This window comes from Vespa mandarinia, chromosome 22 (genome assembly GCF_050613455.1).
Source record: "Vespa mandarinia isolate Hongniang chromosome 22, ASM5061345v1, whole genome shotgun sequence".
NCBI lineage: Eukaryota > Metazoa > Arthropoda > Insecta > Hymenoptera > Vespidae > Vespa > Vespa mandarinia.
Window position 1 is genome coordinate 3,457,501 of NC_140831.1, and position 18,488 is coordinate 3,475,988.

Here is an 18,488-nt window from a genome sequence, read left to right on the forward strand (position 1 = left end):
ATACAGAATAATCGTTGAAAAGTATGAGGTTTCGATGATTGATCCAAAGAACGAACATTTTGAAACGCAAAGTTTTGCAGATGGCCAAAAACAAACAATGGAGAATAGAAAAGAGAAAGAAAGAAAAAGAAGAAAAGAATACAATACAATAAAAATGAGAGGAAGAAAAAGGAAAAAAAAGGAAAAATATAAAAATAAAAGAGGAAGGATAATTAACTAAGAAATAGAAAAAAATGGTGACGTGCGTGCGTGCGTGCGTGCGTGCGTGCGGTCAGAGATCGACTTGGGGGAGGTTGGATTCGCGAGCGAGAGTATCTTCTGTCACGTAGAAGAGAGGGGGTATAGCCGCGGGGTTTCCTTTTACGAGCGTTGCCGCGTCGTCGGTGGACGCGCCCGGAGGTACTAAACTTGCGAATATTTCGCAAGGCGTCCCGTTATGCAACGACAATGTGGGTCAGTGCACAAGCCGACCCTCCTCGTCTCAAACCCCTCCCTAGCCTAGTATCTTCCTTGTGGAACATTTCGTTTCTCTATAGTGTAGTAGTAGTCTCCCTGCGGGATCCGAAATAAGTGCATCTCGTAAAATAAAGTACCACAACGCACCACTTTCTACGGTTCTCTCTAGTCCGACAGATATCGTCGTCACCGTCTATCGCACGTCCGAGCTCTCTTCGTACGACATCGTTCATCTATAATTCTATGCATACTTATAATCGTTTAAATCCGTCACCGATTTTGCCCGATTCCGGTTCAAATACGGGACCGTCCGAGATTAGAACGCGTCGACACGAAATCTCGAAGAGATGACGAGTTAAAGAATGTTTTCTTTTTTTTATTTCTTTCTTTCTTTCTTTCTTTTTTTTTTTTTTTTATTGCTTATTCGTTCCTTCGAGAAAACGACGTTTCTCAAATTATCGATTAAAATATTTCGTTATATACGCTTATCGACTACGTATTTACTATATTTGTATTATATTTATTAATCCAATTTAGACGTGTAATACTTATTACGATATATAGTAGATTTCCTTTCCGTTCTATTCGTTGTTTATAAACATTAATATTTCTAGTTTTATTTTTTCCAATGACAGAGACGACATTACAGAGTTATAAAATTGTCAACGATTACACGTCGATACATCCGTACACGATTTTTTGTTGTTTATTTTTTGGAGAAAGTATATTTTTAAGCAGTTTGAATTATTTCGTTATATACGCTCATCAACGATAGTTCTTGTATGTATCGTATTTATTACTTACTATTTCAAATATTTACCTATAGATTTTCTTTTCGTTTTAATTCCTTATTTACAAACGCTAATATTTATAATTTTATTTATTTTGTAACATCACAGTGTTATGAACTTATCTATCCTTTTGAAGCTTGTGACGTGTTGATATACGTTCGTACGATTTTTTTTATAATTTATTCTTTGAAGAAAGAGAAGTTTTTTCTCAAGTCGATCGAAATATATTATTATCAACGCTTATCAAGAATAGTTCTATGTACTTAACTAATCCAGAGCTTACTATTTATTACGATCAAATATTTACCTATAGATTTTCTTTTCCTTTTAATTCGTTATTTAGGAATGCTAATATTTATAATTTGATTTATTCCGTGACAGGGACGGCACAACATTACAAAATTGTGTACGCTTTCGAAGGTCGTGACGTGGCGATCGTTCGGCCAGTATGTTGTGCTATGTATATATGCTATGTATAAAAAGTAGTATCTGTAAGATGGTGTAGCTTTAAATCTCAGCGCGTCTAGGTTCGCATCGGGTCCATCGGCGCGTGGGCGGTGGCGTGTATACGCGAAAAACGTTTAGCGAGTATAGATACGCGAAATGCAAACGTTTGAAAATAGATCTCCACGTATATATCGACGTTTCACTTCCTATGCCCATAAATTTGGAGTAAAAAATCGAGTATACGAAATAGTTTACAGACGTCGATTGGCATCCGTTAAATATTTCACGTTTGTTGCCAAATTGAATTGTGCGTGCCTGTTGTACAGGCGTTACATTTATTTTTTCGTGCCGCTTGCCGCCTCTGTTTCTGTTTTTCTGAAAGCGTAACGCGAGAATGTTCATTTGTCCTAATAAACTCGGGTGCTTTGTGAAATATGGCCAATAAATAATGCGGCTCGATGTTGTCGTTAGTACTTTACAGGATTTCATTACTCGAGAATCATCGAAATGCCAGGTCGGAAAAATATCGTTGTTCTTCTTCACGTTTCATCTTTAGTCGGATGAAAGAACGAAAGAAAAAAAGGAAAAAAAAAATGCATATGCCATGAATTACCTACGGCAAAATAGAAAGTAATCTTCCGTCTGGCCACTACAGTTAGCCCATTACGAGCATTTTCAAGGACGTACTTACTTTCTTCGACTGAAACTATCTTGTGAGAGTCGTGAGAAACCTCGAAAGTACGTCGCTACATTTTTTTCTTTTTTTTTCCTTTTTTCTAAGGACCACGGTCATAAATTATCCGTTTTTCGAAAGATTAAAGTAGTAGGGAGAAGTAGGAAAGAATAGAAATGTCTACGAAGAGATAGTTCAACTGTTCAGAAGTAGTCCACTCGAATTTTGAAAAATAATTCTTTATTTCCAGAGTATTTTCTCCCTCCCCACCACAACCATATATATACACCGTCATCTCTCAACAAATAGAAAATATTTTCAATAACAAAAAGATATCGATATTCATCGAGAGAATTACCATGTGCACTTCACTACCTTTATACTACATCGATACATTATTCATCATTGCCATGAAATCGAAAAATATTTGCATTCCTGCTTTAATTCACTAAATTAAAGCAAAATATGTATATATATATATATATAAATATTTTTTTTTTTACGATCGTTTAGCGTGGTTCATTCTTACGATCGATAAACATCGGTATCATCGACGAAGAATCGATTAAAAATTGTAACGCGAGACAGTGACACTCACTGTATTCCAACATTGAATTACATCGCGATACTTTTATTTTCGCGAAGCTATTTATCACGTTTATGTTACTTTTCGGTGGAAAGCTTTAAACGTACGGGGGTAAAGCGTACGGGCAAGGAGTGCTTAAATCGTCGGAATAGTTGCTACTCGTTCTTCTCTCGGAGTTATAAATAAGCGTTACACGCTCGTTAGGTCGAAATAAAAGTTTTACGACTCTATCGAGGGCCGGTTACGGATAGAAAGGATGGTCAAGAATAGTACGATTTCTCTCCTCCTTTTTTTCTCTCTTTCTCTCTCTCTCTCTCTCTCTCTTTCTCTCTTTCTCTCTTTGTCTCCCACTCTCTTTCTTCTACGTGATTCGCGCGCGCGGAGTTTTACTATAGAAAGCGCGAGATACGGTGTGGCAAATAAAAGAAAAATTTGCACCGAGTCCATCGGATTCATCGATCGCGGGAAGAAAATGCGAAGAGGCGTCTTTTACCTTCGCTTACTCGTAAAAGTTTCTTCAAACGAGGGAAGTTTAAAGTTGTACCATATAATCTATATTTTATATCTCATAAAAAGATATTAACCCGTTTGCAGTCAAAGTCTACCTGGGAGGCACAGACACGGTCGAACTATTAGAAAATATTAACCTAACATTCTATCGCGATGCAATGGCGAAAATTTACTAAGTTTCACCTAACAAATATAATAATATATGGCTCTGCATATAAACGTGATCGTAAGTAACGAACGTGACGACAATGATCAGTTGACTTTTAAAGATCATCGAATTGCATTGAGAATTTAACTAATGAATTTGTACGTATCCACGAAATTTAATACAAATTGTACGAAGATTTGATTGATCGAACTTCGATGGCCAAAATCGACGGAGGAAAAAGGACGCGAGCTATTTATGTTTTTTTTTTCGCGAGCATGGAATAAGGGAAAAGAGATGGAAAGAGGAGCAAAGAAAATCGTTTAAACTTTGCAAGCAAAAAAAGAAGGAAAACGAGGGTCGTGCGTAGGATTTCAAGAAGCACTGACCGATCGAATCAAGCTTTTTGAAAATTTTTCCATCGTTCGAGAAAATCGGTCGAAATATGTGAAAGAAAAATAGCGAGGATGAGAATGAGGAGGATCGCGCGAGGCGCGAGTCTCTTTGTGACGGAGGCAGGAGGTCAGGGGTCGAGTGTCGGTGTGTATAGGAGCGTTGGCATTAGAGAGAGAAGGGAAGTAGCGAGGCACGAAGAGGGTAAGAAGGAAGAGAATGAGAAGGAGGAGGAGGGGGTAGCGAGGGACGAGGGAAAGGTTTCGACGTAGGTAGGGCGAAGGAAGGAGGAGGAGGAGAAGAAGGAGGAGGTGGGGGAACGCAGAGAGAAGCCGAGGTCCGTCGGTATCGATCGGGCGTCTGCGGTAGATTGACACGTGTCATGGCCGCCTCCCACTCTCTTTCTCTTTCTGCCTGTCTCTCACTCACTCTTGAATTCTCTTGCTCTCTCGATCTCTATCGCGGGCGCATCGGGAGAAATAGACAGAGTCGGAGACGGCGAAGTGGGAAAAGGATAGCTGACCGAGATGTGGGAGAAGAGAGTAAAGGGAGAAGGGATTGAAGAGAAAGAGAGAAAAAGGAATAGGAAAAGACATAGAAGAAGGGAAACGCGCAAGGGGTGAGGCAGTGGCAGTAGCAGCAGCAGCAGGGTGGCGCGCCGTCGAAGGTGGTGGGTGGCCAAGCGAGCGAGCGAGCGAACGAACGAACGAACGAACGAACGAACGAACGAACGAACGAACGAACGGACGAACGAACGAACGAACGAAGAACGAACGAACGAACGAACGAACGAACGAACGAACGAACGAACGAGCGAACGAACGAACGAACGAACGAACGAACGAGAGAGTGAGCGAGGAAGAGCGAGTTGTGGAGAGACGGGAGGGCGGAGGGGACGAGGGAAAAGGACATTAAGGTGCGTAATAGCCAGCGGGGCGAGCGCGCACCGCCGCGGCATCGATTAGACAGAGGCTCCCTCGTCCCACTGCTAGGATGCAGCCCACCCTTTGCCTCTCAGCCCTCCTCCTCATCCTCCACCTACTCCGTCGAACTGGAGAGCCCCCGAGTACGTGCTCTACATACACACCCGGCCGCTTATGTCAGTTCCTGTCCTGCTGCCGCCGCTACTACTGCTCTTGCCGGCGCTGAGAAGCCGAAAGAGAGGGGATAAAAAGAGAGACAGACTCGTGAGAGGGTACAGAGCCGAGGTGAACCCACCTCCAACTCTCCCCGCACCTATACCTACCACCTATCTTATCGCACCTACACACGCTCACGCACACGAGCCCGCTCGCACGCCACCCAGCGGGGACACCAACGTCTAACGTCGTTATAAACATTAACGGAGCGGCTCAATATTCCCCGGACCTTGCATCCATCCCCTATACCCTTCTTACCCCTTGCCACTACCTTCGGCATCTCTCTCTCTCTCTCTCTCTCTCGCTCTCTCTCTCTCTCTCTCTATACGCTCGACTAGCCACTTCTACGATACGATGGCCAACCCTCCGTTCACCGGACGCTCGCACGAGCCGTGTGCTCACCTTACTACAGCTTCCGAATCCTTCCGTATTACCGGATGAAGCGACAGACTCGCTCTTACGGATTTTGCTCCGAGGCTATCGAGATATCGAGAGGACGAAACAGGAAGTAAAAGAAGGAAAAAGAGAAGGATTGAAGGAAGGATAATATACTTGCTTTTGCTTTTTTCTTTCTTTCTTTTTTTTTCTTTTCAACCCTTTCAAGACAACGCTGACTCGTCTACATCAGATTGATATGTCCACCGGGCTATTCTATTTCTCTTTTTTTTTTTTTTTTTTTTTCCTTTTTACCTCTTTGTAATATTCGACGCTCGAAATTATTTACATCGTTATTTCATTTCCTTAATAATCTTTCGGAGTTAATTACATTTTGCTTATAACGAAACAACAAGCTTCGGATTAGATGTAGGTCCTTCAGGTCCTGTGGAATCTTGTTGAGTCTTTAATTCGTGAGAGAGAGGGAGAGAGAGAGAGAGAGAGAGAGAGAGAGAGAGAGAGAGAGAAAGAAAGAAGATGGAATAGAGTCTTGGGTGCTCGTGCAGGGTAGGATCGGGATCGTCTAATTTCGTTCGACGAGTCCCATAAGGATTCCTCTCATCTTCTTCTTCTTGCTTTTCTTTTTCCTCCTTTTCACCGACTCAGACCTTCGATTTTGACGATGGTGTCTCGGGTAGGGGCAGAAAGTTCGTTTCTTTCTTCCATCCTTTCTTCCTTCTTTCATTCCTTCCTTCCTTCCTTCCTTCCTTCCTTCCTTCCTTCCTTACTTATCTCTCGTGTCTGAGGGTCCGTCTTGATTATCGTACATCGTGACGATTATTAAAGAGCGGGAAGAACAGGAAATTCTCGATCATTCCGATCGGATTAGAAACGATGTCCAGGAGGGGCTCGAAAATAGAACGTTCGATCTTATTCGTAGGGAATTTAATGTTATCCTGATTACATTGAAAAAGAAACAACAGAAATTACGTTCGAGAGGGATATGTTTTTATTTTGATATCGACACGACCAATATCCAGAGAGAAAGATAAGACGAGATAAGAAATGAATAAAAAAGAAAAGAAAAGAAGAGAAGAGAAGAGAAAAAAAAGAAAAAGAAAAAGTAAAAAAAAAAAAATCAATCATTCATTTCATATCCCTTTTTTTCTTTTCCTCTCTTTGCTTTTGTAGAAAAAGGGTAGTCGCGGATTTTCTTGTAAACGTTCGTCTTCCTTATCGTACTGTTTCTCTCTCTCTCTCTCTCTCTCTCTCTCTCTCTTTCTCTCTCTCTCTCTCTCTCTCTCTCTCTCTCTCTCTCTCTCTCTCTTTCGCACGAGGGATCCCTCGAAGCACGGAGAAATTCGTCTACTTCTCGCGCGTTCAACAAGTTTCCACCCTTCGCCTCGCTTCTCTCCGGCGTTGTTGGATGGATCGCTAGGTGACCACGTCGACGTGCCGTGCCATTACTTCTCGCGCTTCTTGGAAAAGCGTCTTGAAAAGCTTAGTTCGCGAGGATCAAACCGAGGAATGAACAACGGCTCAAGCAGGTGCTCCAACTTTTTTTTCTATCAATGGATCCGTAATGAAAGGAATTGGTCATCATGGCCGGGCCATCGTCGATCAACAGAGAACAACGATAATGCTACTACTATGACTGGTTACCGAGAGGTTCTCTGCTCTTTCGCTCGGTCGTTCGAACGCGATACGTCAACATTGGATATCATATTGACGTATCGACTTCTCCGGTGTTGTTCGCGAACCACCGGCCAATTAACGGCTCTCTTTGTTTTTTCGACAAATACTCGTAAATCTCAGGGCAGATCCATCCGGCTCGTTTTATCCATCCATCCCCCTATCCCTTTCTCCACCCCTACCACTCCACCATACCCCTATCTAACTAACACGCTTCGCTTCGAAACGTTATCCCGATGTAAACGGGCAGAACACTCGTCCAGATCCCGTACACACGAACGATCCTTCCAATTTTCCAAATATCTCCTCATATCGGGACGCGGCTCGTAATCCCGACGAAATTTCGTCTTCCCCCTTTTATTTCGTTTATACGCGTTCGAACACGTATCAGACCTTTTGTAGATATATAATAATATTTGCGAGCAAATGAGAGAGAAAAAGAAAGAGAGAGAGAGAAAGAGAAAGAAAGAGAAAGAGAAAGAGAAAGAGAAAGAAAGAGAGAGAGAGAGAGAGAGAAATTGTCGAAGCAATCGAGAGAAGAATGATCGTGTCTTTTCGGATCTAATCTCTGTACGATTAACAAACGAAGAGAGAAAGAAAGAGAGAGAGAGAGAGAGAAACAAAGATAGAAAGATGAGGGACAGAGTCTCTTTTGGACAGGAATTTTTTTATTTGTTTTCTTTTTTTTGTTTCTTTTTCCTTTTCTTTTTCCTTTTCCTTTTCAACAAATAAGATTTTCGTCGAGCGAGTATCTTGCAACGTTATCTAGGTTGTAAATATTTGCACGATTTGTTGTTCACATTGCGCTTGATTAAACCGATAAATCGGGTGGTTTTTATCACGAGTAAAAAGACGTTCCGATTCTCGAATAGTCCTTCTGTATGCATCGCCGTGAAAGCAGGGGTGGGTTTTAAAGTGACAATACATATCGACTGAACTTAACGCGGTAAGGGGATAGAAAGTTTGGTGGCGCACGCGTCAGTTCTCCGCGGTAGACTCCCGAGAACACCCTTCTCGTTTCCCTTCTCGCTTCTCTACTCTCCTCTTCCCCGAGCGTTGTCCCTTTCGTATAACACGATATCTACAAATACGTTCCATTTGAAAGTCTTTTGTTCGAGCGACGACACACGGAGAACGTTCGACAACGATTACGCAAAAACGATCGAAGTACGTCATTACGATTGTAATTAATCAAATAAAAAATTGCGAATCTTAATACCTGCATAAAAAAAATTTTACGATCTTTATCTCTTTTCCATCTATCTTTTTTCTTTGTCTCTTTGAGAATAATAATATAGTCGAAAGGGGATCTTTCCATGGAATATTATCGCGTCAACGTGTACATTCAATTGTTACGAACGCGTATCAACCAACGCGATAATAATTTTCAGATTTTCTTTCAAGAATAATTAGAAAGTATAGGGGAATATGCATGCGAGTACGATTAGCGCGAATATACAAATACACTCGCGTCGATCAGGCCGACAAAGAGAACGTGTTTCGAGGATTGCAAGATGAAAATTTCATTCGATACTTCTCTCTATCTCTATCTCCCTCTCTCTTTCTCTCTCTGTTAGCTTAATAAGACGCGAGACGTAGGTAGGAGAGAGGAGGTCGCTCCCGGTTCACAGACTTTGTAAAGCGGGGGTGGCTCGCGGAGAAAGGGCGCAACACAGGAGGGTTGGCGGGAGGTGAAGGTGGCGAAGGACGGCTTGCGGAGGTTGCCGAGGAGTGAGGGGTTGCTTGAGGCCGAGAGCGAGGGGTAAGAGAGGAACTGGGAGGCGAAGTGTCGTCGTCCGAATAACGGCCAAGCGGCATCGACCGATCTTCCTACCCCCCCAAAGCCCGTACGAAGCGTCAACTTGTTTCCCTTCTGTTCTGCGAATATCGGTCCTTCAATTTGCCCGCTGCGGTTCGCTAACGCGCTTCTCTTTACTCCTTTCTCCGCGTCTCTTTCGCGTTTTTTATCATCCTTTTCGTTTTTCACCATCTTTTTCGTCCGCATTTTCATTTTCCCTTGATTGGAACAATTTAACTCGTACCGAGTCGAAGAGAGACGATCGAAGAATTTCTTCTCGACTAGAAAAGGACTAGAGGGAGAGAGAGAGAGAGACAGAGAGAGACAGAGAGAGAAAGCCTTTCCTTCTAGCTACGTTCTCTTTGAAAATTTTTAATCGAGATAACGCGAATATACCCCGGGAAAAGTTGTTTGAAATAATTGGAACGATTAAAGTAAGTAGTACGTGCTTATTACGCGTTCACAGTTGCTAAATACTTTCTATGCAAATGGATCGCCAGGGATGATCATAGTTGGGAATCGAGTCGTGCGATGTAACACACCGTTATCGCGTTTGAAAGTAAACTACGCGGAGGGAGCGAAAGAATAAGTAGAGTTTAGTTGGGGACTATTAAAAGGATGATTAACGGAATGGTTGTCGTAGCGTTCGTCGATGAACGATGGAAGGTTACGAGGATGACGACGACACACACTTTTGCATCAAGTGTCACTTGACGATACACGGATTGGAAAATTACGTTCGTCATCGTCAATCAGGATGCCGTCCGCCAGATGAGAAAGCAGAAACCGCACGAGAATCCCCATCAACGCCAACTACGGTCTCTTATCCTGAGATACTGAACGCGGATGCTTTCTTCAGTTCGTTGGAATTACAAAGTAGCTCGAAATCGAATCCCAGACGTACGAATACTCTATTAGAGAGTAACAGAAAATACAAGAAGAACGAACGCCGAAAGAAGGGACAGAAGAATCAACCGGATACCGAGGATTCCAAAGAAAAACTTCACAGTATGTTACCCGGTGATACCGACTTGGACGATTCCGAGGAACATCTTTGCATTCCGTCTTTCGTTGGGTTCCCGGATATCGTCACCTCCACCGCCAATAAATCTGCAACTACGGTAGGTCCAAATAAATTGAATCAATCGATTAGACATACGACGATGAACATCGAAGGATCGAGTTTTCCGATCAAACACGAGCCGGATAATTCTTTGGAAGGTCTCGTAACTGAATCGAAACAAGCCGATAGAAAAAGACCAGAAGAAAATCCAAGAATAGAGCAGGATCATCAAACATGGCTCGACGATACGATATTAGCCGATCTCGTGGAAAATAATGAAAATAAGGATTTGCCCAGGTACGAAGAATTCGAATATCAGCAGGACGTTGATTCGGACGATGATATATTAGACGAGGATCTTGCCGAGGATGAATCTTATTCCGAGTCCGATGACGGTGAAGATCAGGAAAGACCACCTAGAGGTCATACAGGTGGAAAATGGAAGCCTGGCTTGAATGATCTTCCTCAAGGTATACCTCAGTTACAGGACGACGAGGTTGAAGTTGAAGAGGATCAACATTCGGAACATCCGCCGCCCACTTATACCGGTGGCAAGTGGAGACCTACTGAATCATCTCAGGTAAAGAAAAGAAAAAAAAAAAAATGATGCGAGATCATTTTTTCGACGTAGGGAAGACAAACAGATCAAGAACGATCTTACTTGCGTTTTTTTTCTTTTTTTTTTTTTTTCTTTGATTGTGCGACAAAAATAAAGTTTCCATTAACGATCTGCGACGTTTATAACAGAAAGTCGAGGATTATCAAGGGAAGAATACAACGGGACAACCACCACCAGAACATACGCGAGGAAAATGGATACCGGGTGCGCAAACGGATATCGACTCGGGATATTGGTGCAATCCTTGCGGTAGGAAGCTTGCGTCGCGATTGGTCTATAACAGGCATCTTCTCTCTGATTTGCACGCTCGGAGAAGCATTCGAGAAATCGACGATGGTGTTCATCTACCGCGTGCCGCTACTTCGGCAAGGAGAATATTAACGCGACGGCAAATCGCACTAGCCGAGGTAATAACGATTGATTTCAACAATTATTCTATTATCAATTTATTATCTTATCACATTATATAATTTCATTTTTAACAATCAATATTGATCATGGAGATTTAACCGTATAGTCTTGTCTCTATATTTTTATAGAAAAGCAAACGTACATCTGAAGATAAAGAAGTCAAGAAGAATCCTCGTAAAAGGGAGAAAGAAGTACTCTCCTGTGAGATGTGTCACGCTCGCGTGAGAAAAGCTCAAATGGGTAAACATTTGCTTTCCCATTACCATTGTCGCGTGGCGGGAATAAATCCTCGAAGTCCAAGGGCGCGTCGGTTTCTCTTGGAGAACATGGCGAACGTAGTTCGCCAGTGTCCATTTCAATGTGCCTCTTGTCGTTTCTATTGCAACACTCAGGAAACGTTTTTGCTTCATTGGCGCTCGGATCTTCATTCCAGGACCTTAGAAAAAGTAAGAAAAGTTTTTCACAAAATTCAATTAATATTTTCTTTTATATCGTTTCGTCAAATGAATACGATTAGATATGGTATAATAAGTTCCTGTATACGTATCGATGGAAACGTTCGATTATTATTTTAAACATGATTATCGAATCAATACTGATAGTATTTTCTTTAAATTGTAAATCAGATCAGTGGAAGCTATCGATGTGGTTCTTGCGATTTCTGGTGTGCGGATGGGGAAACGATGGAAACCCATTTATTAAGCACGAGTCATTGTGACGTTGTTTCTATGATGAACGGTTCGGTACCTGTGGTAATCAGTCGTCAACAAGCATTGCCCTGTAGCAGCTGCAACCGTCAATTCCGATATAATCTGCAGCTGCGACTGCACGTCAAAGAGACAGGACACAAGGAAAGCTTCACAGCATCGGACGAGTATCAACGGCGTATCGTTTGCAGCATGTGCCCCCAAGTCGTGAGGTCCTTGGTATCACTTCAACGCCATCAGTTAACCTGTCACGTTAACAAGGAAAGGGAAAAGAACGAATTGGCCGTTTCCACGCAACCAACGCCTTATTTTTGTTCATTTTGCTCGATGAACTTTGCGACCGCTCAGGAAGCCGTTCTTCATAGAAGAACGTCCGCACACAAAGAGATTGTTAGAGCCCAAAAATCCGTTACCGAAGAGAAGTCCAAGAGCATGTTACGAGATTGTCCGCATTGCGACGAGAAACAATCGACTCTTACGAAACACAAAGATCATCTTCTCAGCAGACACCCTGACTTATGTCACAGGTGAGTTTCTTTTTTCGGTTAGTTAGATACTTATTTTTTTCTTTATTTCCTTTTTTTTTCCTTTTACTTTACTTTACTTTACTTTACTTTACTGTTTTACATAAATATGTATCTGTTCATTTAAAAAATCGTATAGATAGTGGCTTGCATCTTATCTTGATTTGCAAATATTACTTTTTGGCAGGTGTCCACAGTGCGGAATACTCTTCGCTCTTTCGCAAGATGTAACAAGACACACCAGGGACAACAAGTGTACCAAGAAAAAGGAAGAAACCGAGTCTAAATCGACGGTTATTAAGGAAGAGTGGAAATGCAAAACTTGTAATTTCTCGACGGATTCTCAAGCGGAATTGATATTTCACGAGGCTCTTCATGCGGGCACCGTTCAATCGAGCAAAGACGAGGACGATAATAATGGCAAGTCGACCGTTAAATATCGTTGTCCTCTCTGTAAAAAAACTTTCACAAAAGTATCCCTAAGGAATCACATAAGAAGTCATACGGGTGAACGACCATTTTCATGTGCCAAATGCTACGTAACATTTGTAAGAAGATCTGACTTGAATGCTCATCAAAGAAATTGCTCATCGGTATCAATGGCTGGTTGGCCGAACGAGATTCACCGAAGAAGAAGTTTTATCTGTTCGGAATGTAATGATGCCTTTTACACCAAGTAAGTACTATTATCTTTAACATCTCGATCTTCCTAACATTTCAATCCGCATATTGGATTACAATTACCGTATATCGGATATATCTCGTCAAGTTACAAAGGCTTTTTACAAAGTGCCTTATATCATACTAGAATTTTAATTATTACGGGTACACACTTTTATCTTTTATTTATTCTATGGTGTATATCATTCGTACGAATCGACTTAATATCCTTCTCGTTCTTTCATTCGACATCGGTAGTATCGAATTTTGTTATCCTTTAAGGAAACGATAAGCGGCCGATATTATCGTCACCGTCGCTTAAACTTCACCGGTAAGTACTAACGACGAGCAATATTCGGCCGTTCACGTCGGACCATCGTAACCTAGTCCCGTTATAAATAAAGGGTGGCGCATTCGGATGGAGTAAAAAGTGTACGACAATAAAAGCCCTCGTCGCGAGTTTGAACCGCGGAACGCCCGCGCGCTCGTAGTAAAAGTGTCCTCGCTGCATAACTATAAAATAAAGGACCGTATCCGTTGGCCGACGGAGAAGAGAGAGAAATACAGAGAGAGAGAGAGAGAGAGAGAGAGGGAGGGAGAAAGAGAAGGAAAGCGAACAAGTAGAGTCGTTCGAACATATGAGAAAAAGAAAGAGGAGTAAACGCGAAGACATAGAAGCGTACCGAGTAAAGAGAGCGAAAGGGAGAGAGAGAGAGAGAGAGAGAGAGAGAGAGAGAGAGAGAGAGAGAGACAGATAGAGAAAGATAGGGTGGGAGGCTCTTTGCCAGCGGCCCGTATTAACATCTCATAGCGGGTTGTAAGCCCGCGTGGGTCATTTTAGTATTTAACGGGCTTGCATTATGAGCCGCTCGCGCGAGTAGGTGCATACATATATATATATATGTATGCATGCCCTCCTTCTTCCCGTTCGTTCTTCTTCTATCTCTAATACTAATGTATTCAAGTAGGCGCCTATACGTGGGAGCTCACAGCTAGAGAACGCCTTGCTTCGTGTTAGCCTTCCCCTTGCACACTCGCGCGCATTGGACGGTTCGCGTTGCACGACGTCGACATAAGTATTAAAGCATTGCTACACCTCTAGAGCGGTCCCTATAAAGCAAATGTTAACACCTTTTCTCTATCCTTTTCCTTTTTCTTTTTATTTTTCTCCTTCTCTCTTTCTTTTTCGTTTCAATTGTTCTCTTTCTCTTTTCAAGAACTTCGCACTTTCCCTTTTCTTTCCTCTCCGTACCGTGTAACTTACCTGTTACAACGTTCTATTACAAGTAAGACGTAACCTTTGTAACAAGAGCTCTATCCGGTGAGAATTAAACGAACGATTTCTCGTATATATTTCGATTAGAAATTGGAATTTTAAATTGAAGGATGATTTTTAGAACGACAAACAAAAATTAAATAATAATAATAATAATAATAATAATAATAATAATAATAATAATAATAATAATAATAATAATAATAATAATATTAATAATAATAATAATAATAATAATAATAAAGAAAATACCATTGCAAAGGAGTAACGTGATATTCGTTCTGGCGACGTCAGATACGATTTTCGTAAAGCAACGCGTACGAGATCGAAAAGTTCTCAAAGTCCATGAACTACTTAATCGACGAATTACATCATCCAACCCCATAGAATGAGCGTACACTACCACTATCCCCTATTTCGCCCCACGCCATCTCGAAAACCATTCTCAACTGCCATTTCATAGATCAGCTTGTCAGTATCGCTTGGAAAATTATGTTCTGTTCTCGATATCGTAGGAAGTAAGAGGTATGTATATTCTGTTCTCCTGATTTCTCTTGGCAAAGACTACGGAATACCGTGTCCTTCGTTCATTATATGGCTTTCGAAGAAAGACCCCGGGGGTTACAATAGTTACTAAAAAAGAAGGGGAAAAAGGTATAGACGAAAAATACGTGTCAAAGCGTGGCAAGAATTGAAGATGGTAAGTTCGTTCGGTGTTCTTTGGCAAAAGAAAAGAAAAGAAAAGAGAAAAGAAGAGAAGAGTAGAATCGAGGGGAATCGAGAGAAGAAAAGAAGAAGAAGAAGAAGAAGAAGAAGAAGAAAGAGAGGAAGGCAAAAGAGGGGCAAGTAGGGTAAGGGGAGAAGAAGGTCGTGCAGAGGGTCGGCGGCTGGGATCCAGAAAGAAAGAAAGAAGGTAATTACGAGGAGACGGGCAGCTCCCGCGCAACCGATCGCCTACCCAATTCTCAGAATACGCGACCAGCTCGCGATGTATGCGCATATTCAAGATAGTATGTTACATACGCGAGTTACTGACCGTACGTTTCGCTCGGTTCGCCACCCCCGCGCCCTTCTCCGTCTCTTCCATCGTTTCTCCTTCTCTTCCTTTTCCTCTACCTCTTACTCCTCCAGCACTGCCCTCGGTCCCTTGCCGCGATCCCAACCCTCTTACCTCCTTTCTCTCTCTCTTTCACGACGTATGCCATGTACACGCGTTCCCCAGAGGTATTTACATATATGGACCGCGGCGTGGCGCGCGCGTATCTTTTATCTTCCGTAGCAGTAATGGCGCGTCCACCTCCTTCGTACCTGGTCAGGTAAACACCGTGCAGATAGGCATACTGGGTGAGATTGCCGTAACCTCGCCGGCCCGTGGCGTTCATCGGGATGCTTTAGCATCGGGACGCGATGCTACTTCTTCCACAGGAATAAATATCGTCCTATGCGAGAGCCTCCACCAAGCAAGAGCATAGATTCAAGATTAGAAATTCTAATGCACATGCTTCTTCCTTCCGAACGTCGAATGTCCTCTCATCGTTCGCTTTCATTTCTACGAGAATCCTTTGATTTATCCTATCTAACGTGAAAGATTTTTCTTTAGGTTGGTTAAATTGATTTTAAACGACGTTATCTTTTTTTTCATCTATTTCGAAAGAATCAATCGTACGATTATATTCGTTTTTGTCATTATAGTTTTAGATTCTATTAAGTTTATATTGGTATAAAAGCTTGATGTAGAAAAAAGAAAAGAAAAAGAAAAAAAAAAGAGATAGAAAAGTACAGGAATCACGTAGGAGTGTATCTATGGAAAGACCGAGAGTTTAGTAGAGGGTAGGCTTGATTGTGTGTTCAGGGACACCATTGTCTTCTTAACCGTTACCATTCTCTTGCACCTCTAGCTGCTAACGAGGGACGGTGTCGTCTTTACGGATCACCCCGTAGACACCCTAAATCCTCACCTCCTCCTTTTCTTACTTCTTCTCTAACCTTCCTACCGTATGCGTGCGAACGAACCAAGATAAAAGACAAGGAGCAAGATAGAGGGAGAAAGACGGAAGAGGATTCTGCATGCTCTCGACGAACAATGCGAGGCTGTTGCTCTCCCTCTTTTTCGGAGCGAATGGGTAGGACGTCCAACAGAGTGTCGCCAGAACGAAAGCTTTTTTCTCCTTCTCTCTCTTTCTCTCTCTATATCTCTTTCTCTCTCTCTCTCTCTCTCTCTCTCTCTCTCTCTCTCTCTCTCTCTCTCTCTCTCTCTCTCTCTCTGGAGTCTTCGACTAACCGGGGGTGGGAAGACTCCCTCGCTCGCAATGCCCTTTGTGCCGTGTGAGCGGGTACGTGTGTTTCTCTACCTGTCTCTCTTTCTCTTTCTCTCTCACTTCACCTTTCCTTTCCCATAGCAGCCATCGTTTTGGCATAGTAGCCGTGCGCGACGATGGTGCGCGTACTGTGGTGTACGATGGCACGCGGTAAGCACGGCCCCGTATGCAGACAGTTTAGTGGTGACTGCCCCGCGAGTCCAGTTGTCGCTTGAAATATTGCAATTCATAAAATAAAACAGGCCTGTGGTCGAGGACACATAGATATACCCGACGTTCGCTGGTAACCGTCTACCTAACGGCCAAACCATCCTACTACCCCCTTCGTTTGGTCATCTCCACCACCCCTTTGGACCGTGTACCCATTCTCTTTCTTTCTCTCTCTCTCTCTTTCTCTCTTTCTCTTTTGCGATATCTTCCTCTTTCTCCCACTTTCTCGCTCAGTCGGAGTTCTCTGCACCTCTACCTTCGACAAAACCCGCATGCACCTCTGGCACTCTTTATACTCTTCGCTTTCTCTCCCTCTCCCTTTCTCCCTCTCTCTCTCTCTCTCTCTCTCTCTTTTCTTTTCTTTTGCATTCTCGCTTCTCCGTTCTTGTTTCACGCGCTCGCGGATGGTAACGTCGCCAAACCGCAGCGCTTCCTACGCTCGAGCTCCTCCGCGAACTCAACATTTTTCGACTCTGAACCTCCTGTCTTTTGCCACCAAACGGTCTTCTGGAATGTCAAATAGGATACATGCAATTTTATATATATATATATATATATATATATATATATATATATATACATGCAATTTTATATTATATATATATATATATAATATATATATAATATAATATATATATATAATATAATATATATATACATATATATATATATATACGTACGTATGTGCGTATATACGTATCTACATACTTTATGTAAATTCATAATCAGCCTAGATAAAGGTTTAATATCCGCTAGCCTCACTTCAAGGGACAAATCTTTAGCCTTACCTTTCCTTAACAATTCAGGATTTACATTCGAGTTCGTTCGTTTCTTTTCCTTTATTCTTTTTTCTTCCTTATCTGCGAATCCATTGGGAGAACTATCGGGTTTCTGTATAATCGACGACGTTCTACCCGGAGGGGAAGAGGCGTCGACATAGATCGCGGTTAAAATGCCGAGCCTGCCGGAGATGCCTCCTTTTCCGCCGACGAAATTAGCGAGCGACATGTTTATTGTAAATGAATCCTACTCTGAGAGCAAGAGCGAGAGAGAAAGATAAATAGATAGAGAGAGAGAGAGAGAGAGAGAAAGAGAGAGAGAGAGAGAGAGAGAAGGTGCTTCGGTGGAGTAGCGTTCTACGTATTCAGGGGATGGTGCAGGACGAGAACGAGGAAACGAAAGGGAGATAGAAAGGAAGAGAGAGAGAGAGAGAGAGAGAGAGAGAGAATTAGAGAGACGGAGAAAGACATAAAGAGGTAGAGAGATAGAGAGAGTCTCGGAGTTTGGAGTGTGCGCTCTCTCTCTCTCTCCTTCTCTTTCTTTCTCTCTCTCACTGTCCCGATTTATGCGCCCGTTACCGAGCCCTCTGGCGCAATTAAGCTTGCGTTATAATATTGTTGTTTATTCTGAGCCTCGGCTGCAAAGCGTTAACCACCCCTTCGCCGGTCTTCTACGGTAGCACTAGGCGACGCCACTTTCCTCCACTACTACCCCTCGAAAGCACCCTCCTAATCTTCATGACGCGGCAGCTAGATCCTGTCTCTCTCTTCTCTCTCTCTCTCTCTCTCTCTCTCTCTCTCTCTCTCTCTCTTTCTCCATCTCTATCTATCTCTGTTTCTCTGTCTCTCACACGGTTTCACGAAACTTCCAACATCAGCGGCTATGCGGAACTACTCGCTCAGTATCCTTACACGA

General features: G+C 42.5%; 1 protein-coding gene across 3 annotated transcripts in view; it reads left to right on the forward strand.

The window, feature by feature from the left end:
- Positions 1-18,488, forward strand: part of LOC118447941 (uncharacterized) — a 40,182-nt gene that overhangs the window by 4,064 nt on the left and 17,630 nt on the right. For 2 of the 3 annotated variants that reach the window (XM_035880497.2, XM_035880498.2), the window contains exons 2-6: positions 9,649-10,648; positions 10,816-11,094; positions 11,227-11,544; positions 11,725-12,332; positions 12,517-13,005. In XM_035880497.2, coding sequence (XP_035736390.1) covers positions 9,665-10,648; positions 10,816-11,094; positions 11,227-11,544; positions 11,725-12,332; positions 12,517-13,005 — 2,678 coding nt within the window. In that variant the 5' untranslated portion in view covers positions 9,649-9,664. Of the gene's footprint in view, positions 1-5,142; positions 5,197-8,312; positions 8,375-9,648; positions 10,649-10,815; positions 11,095-11,226; positions 11,545-11,724; positions 12,333-12,516; positions 13,006-18,488 lie in introns of those variants that run through there. The other variant, XM_085663481.1, reaches the window with a different exon arrangement.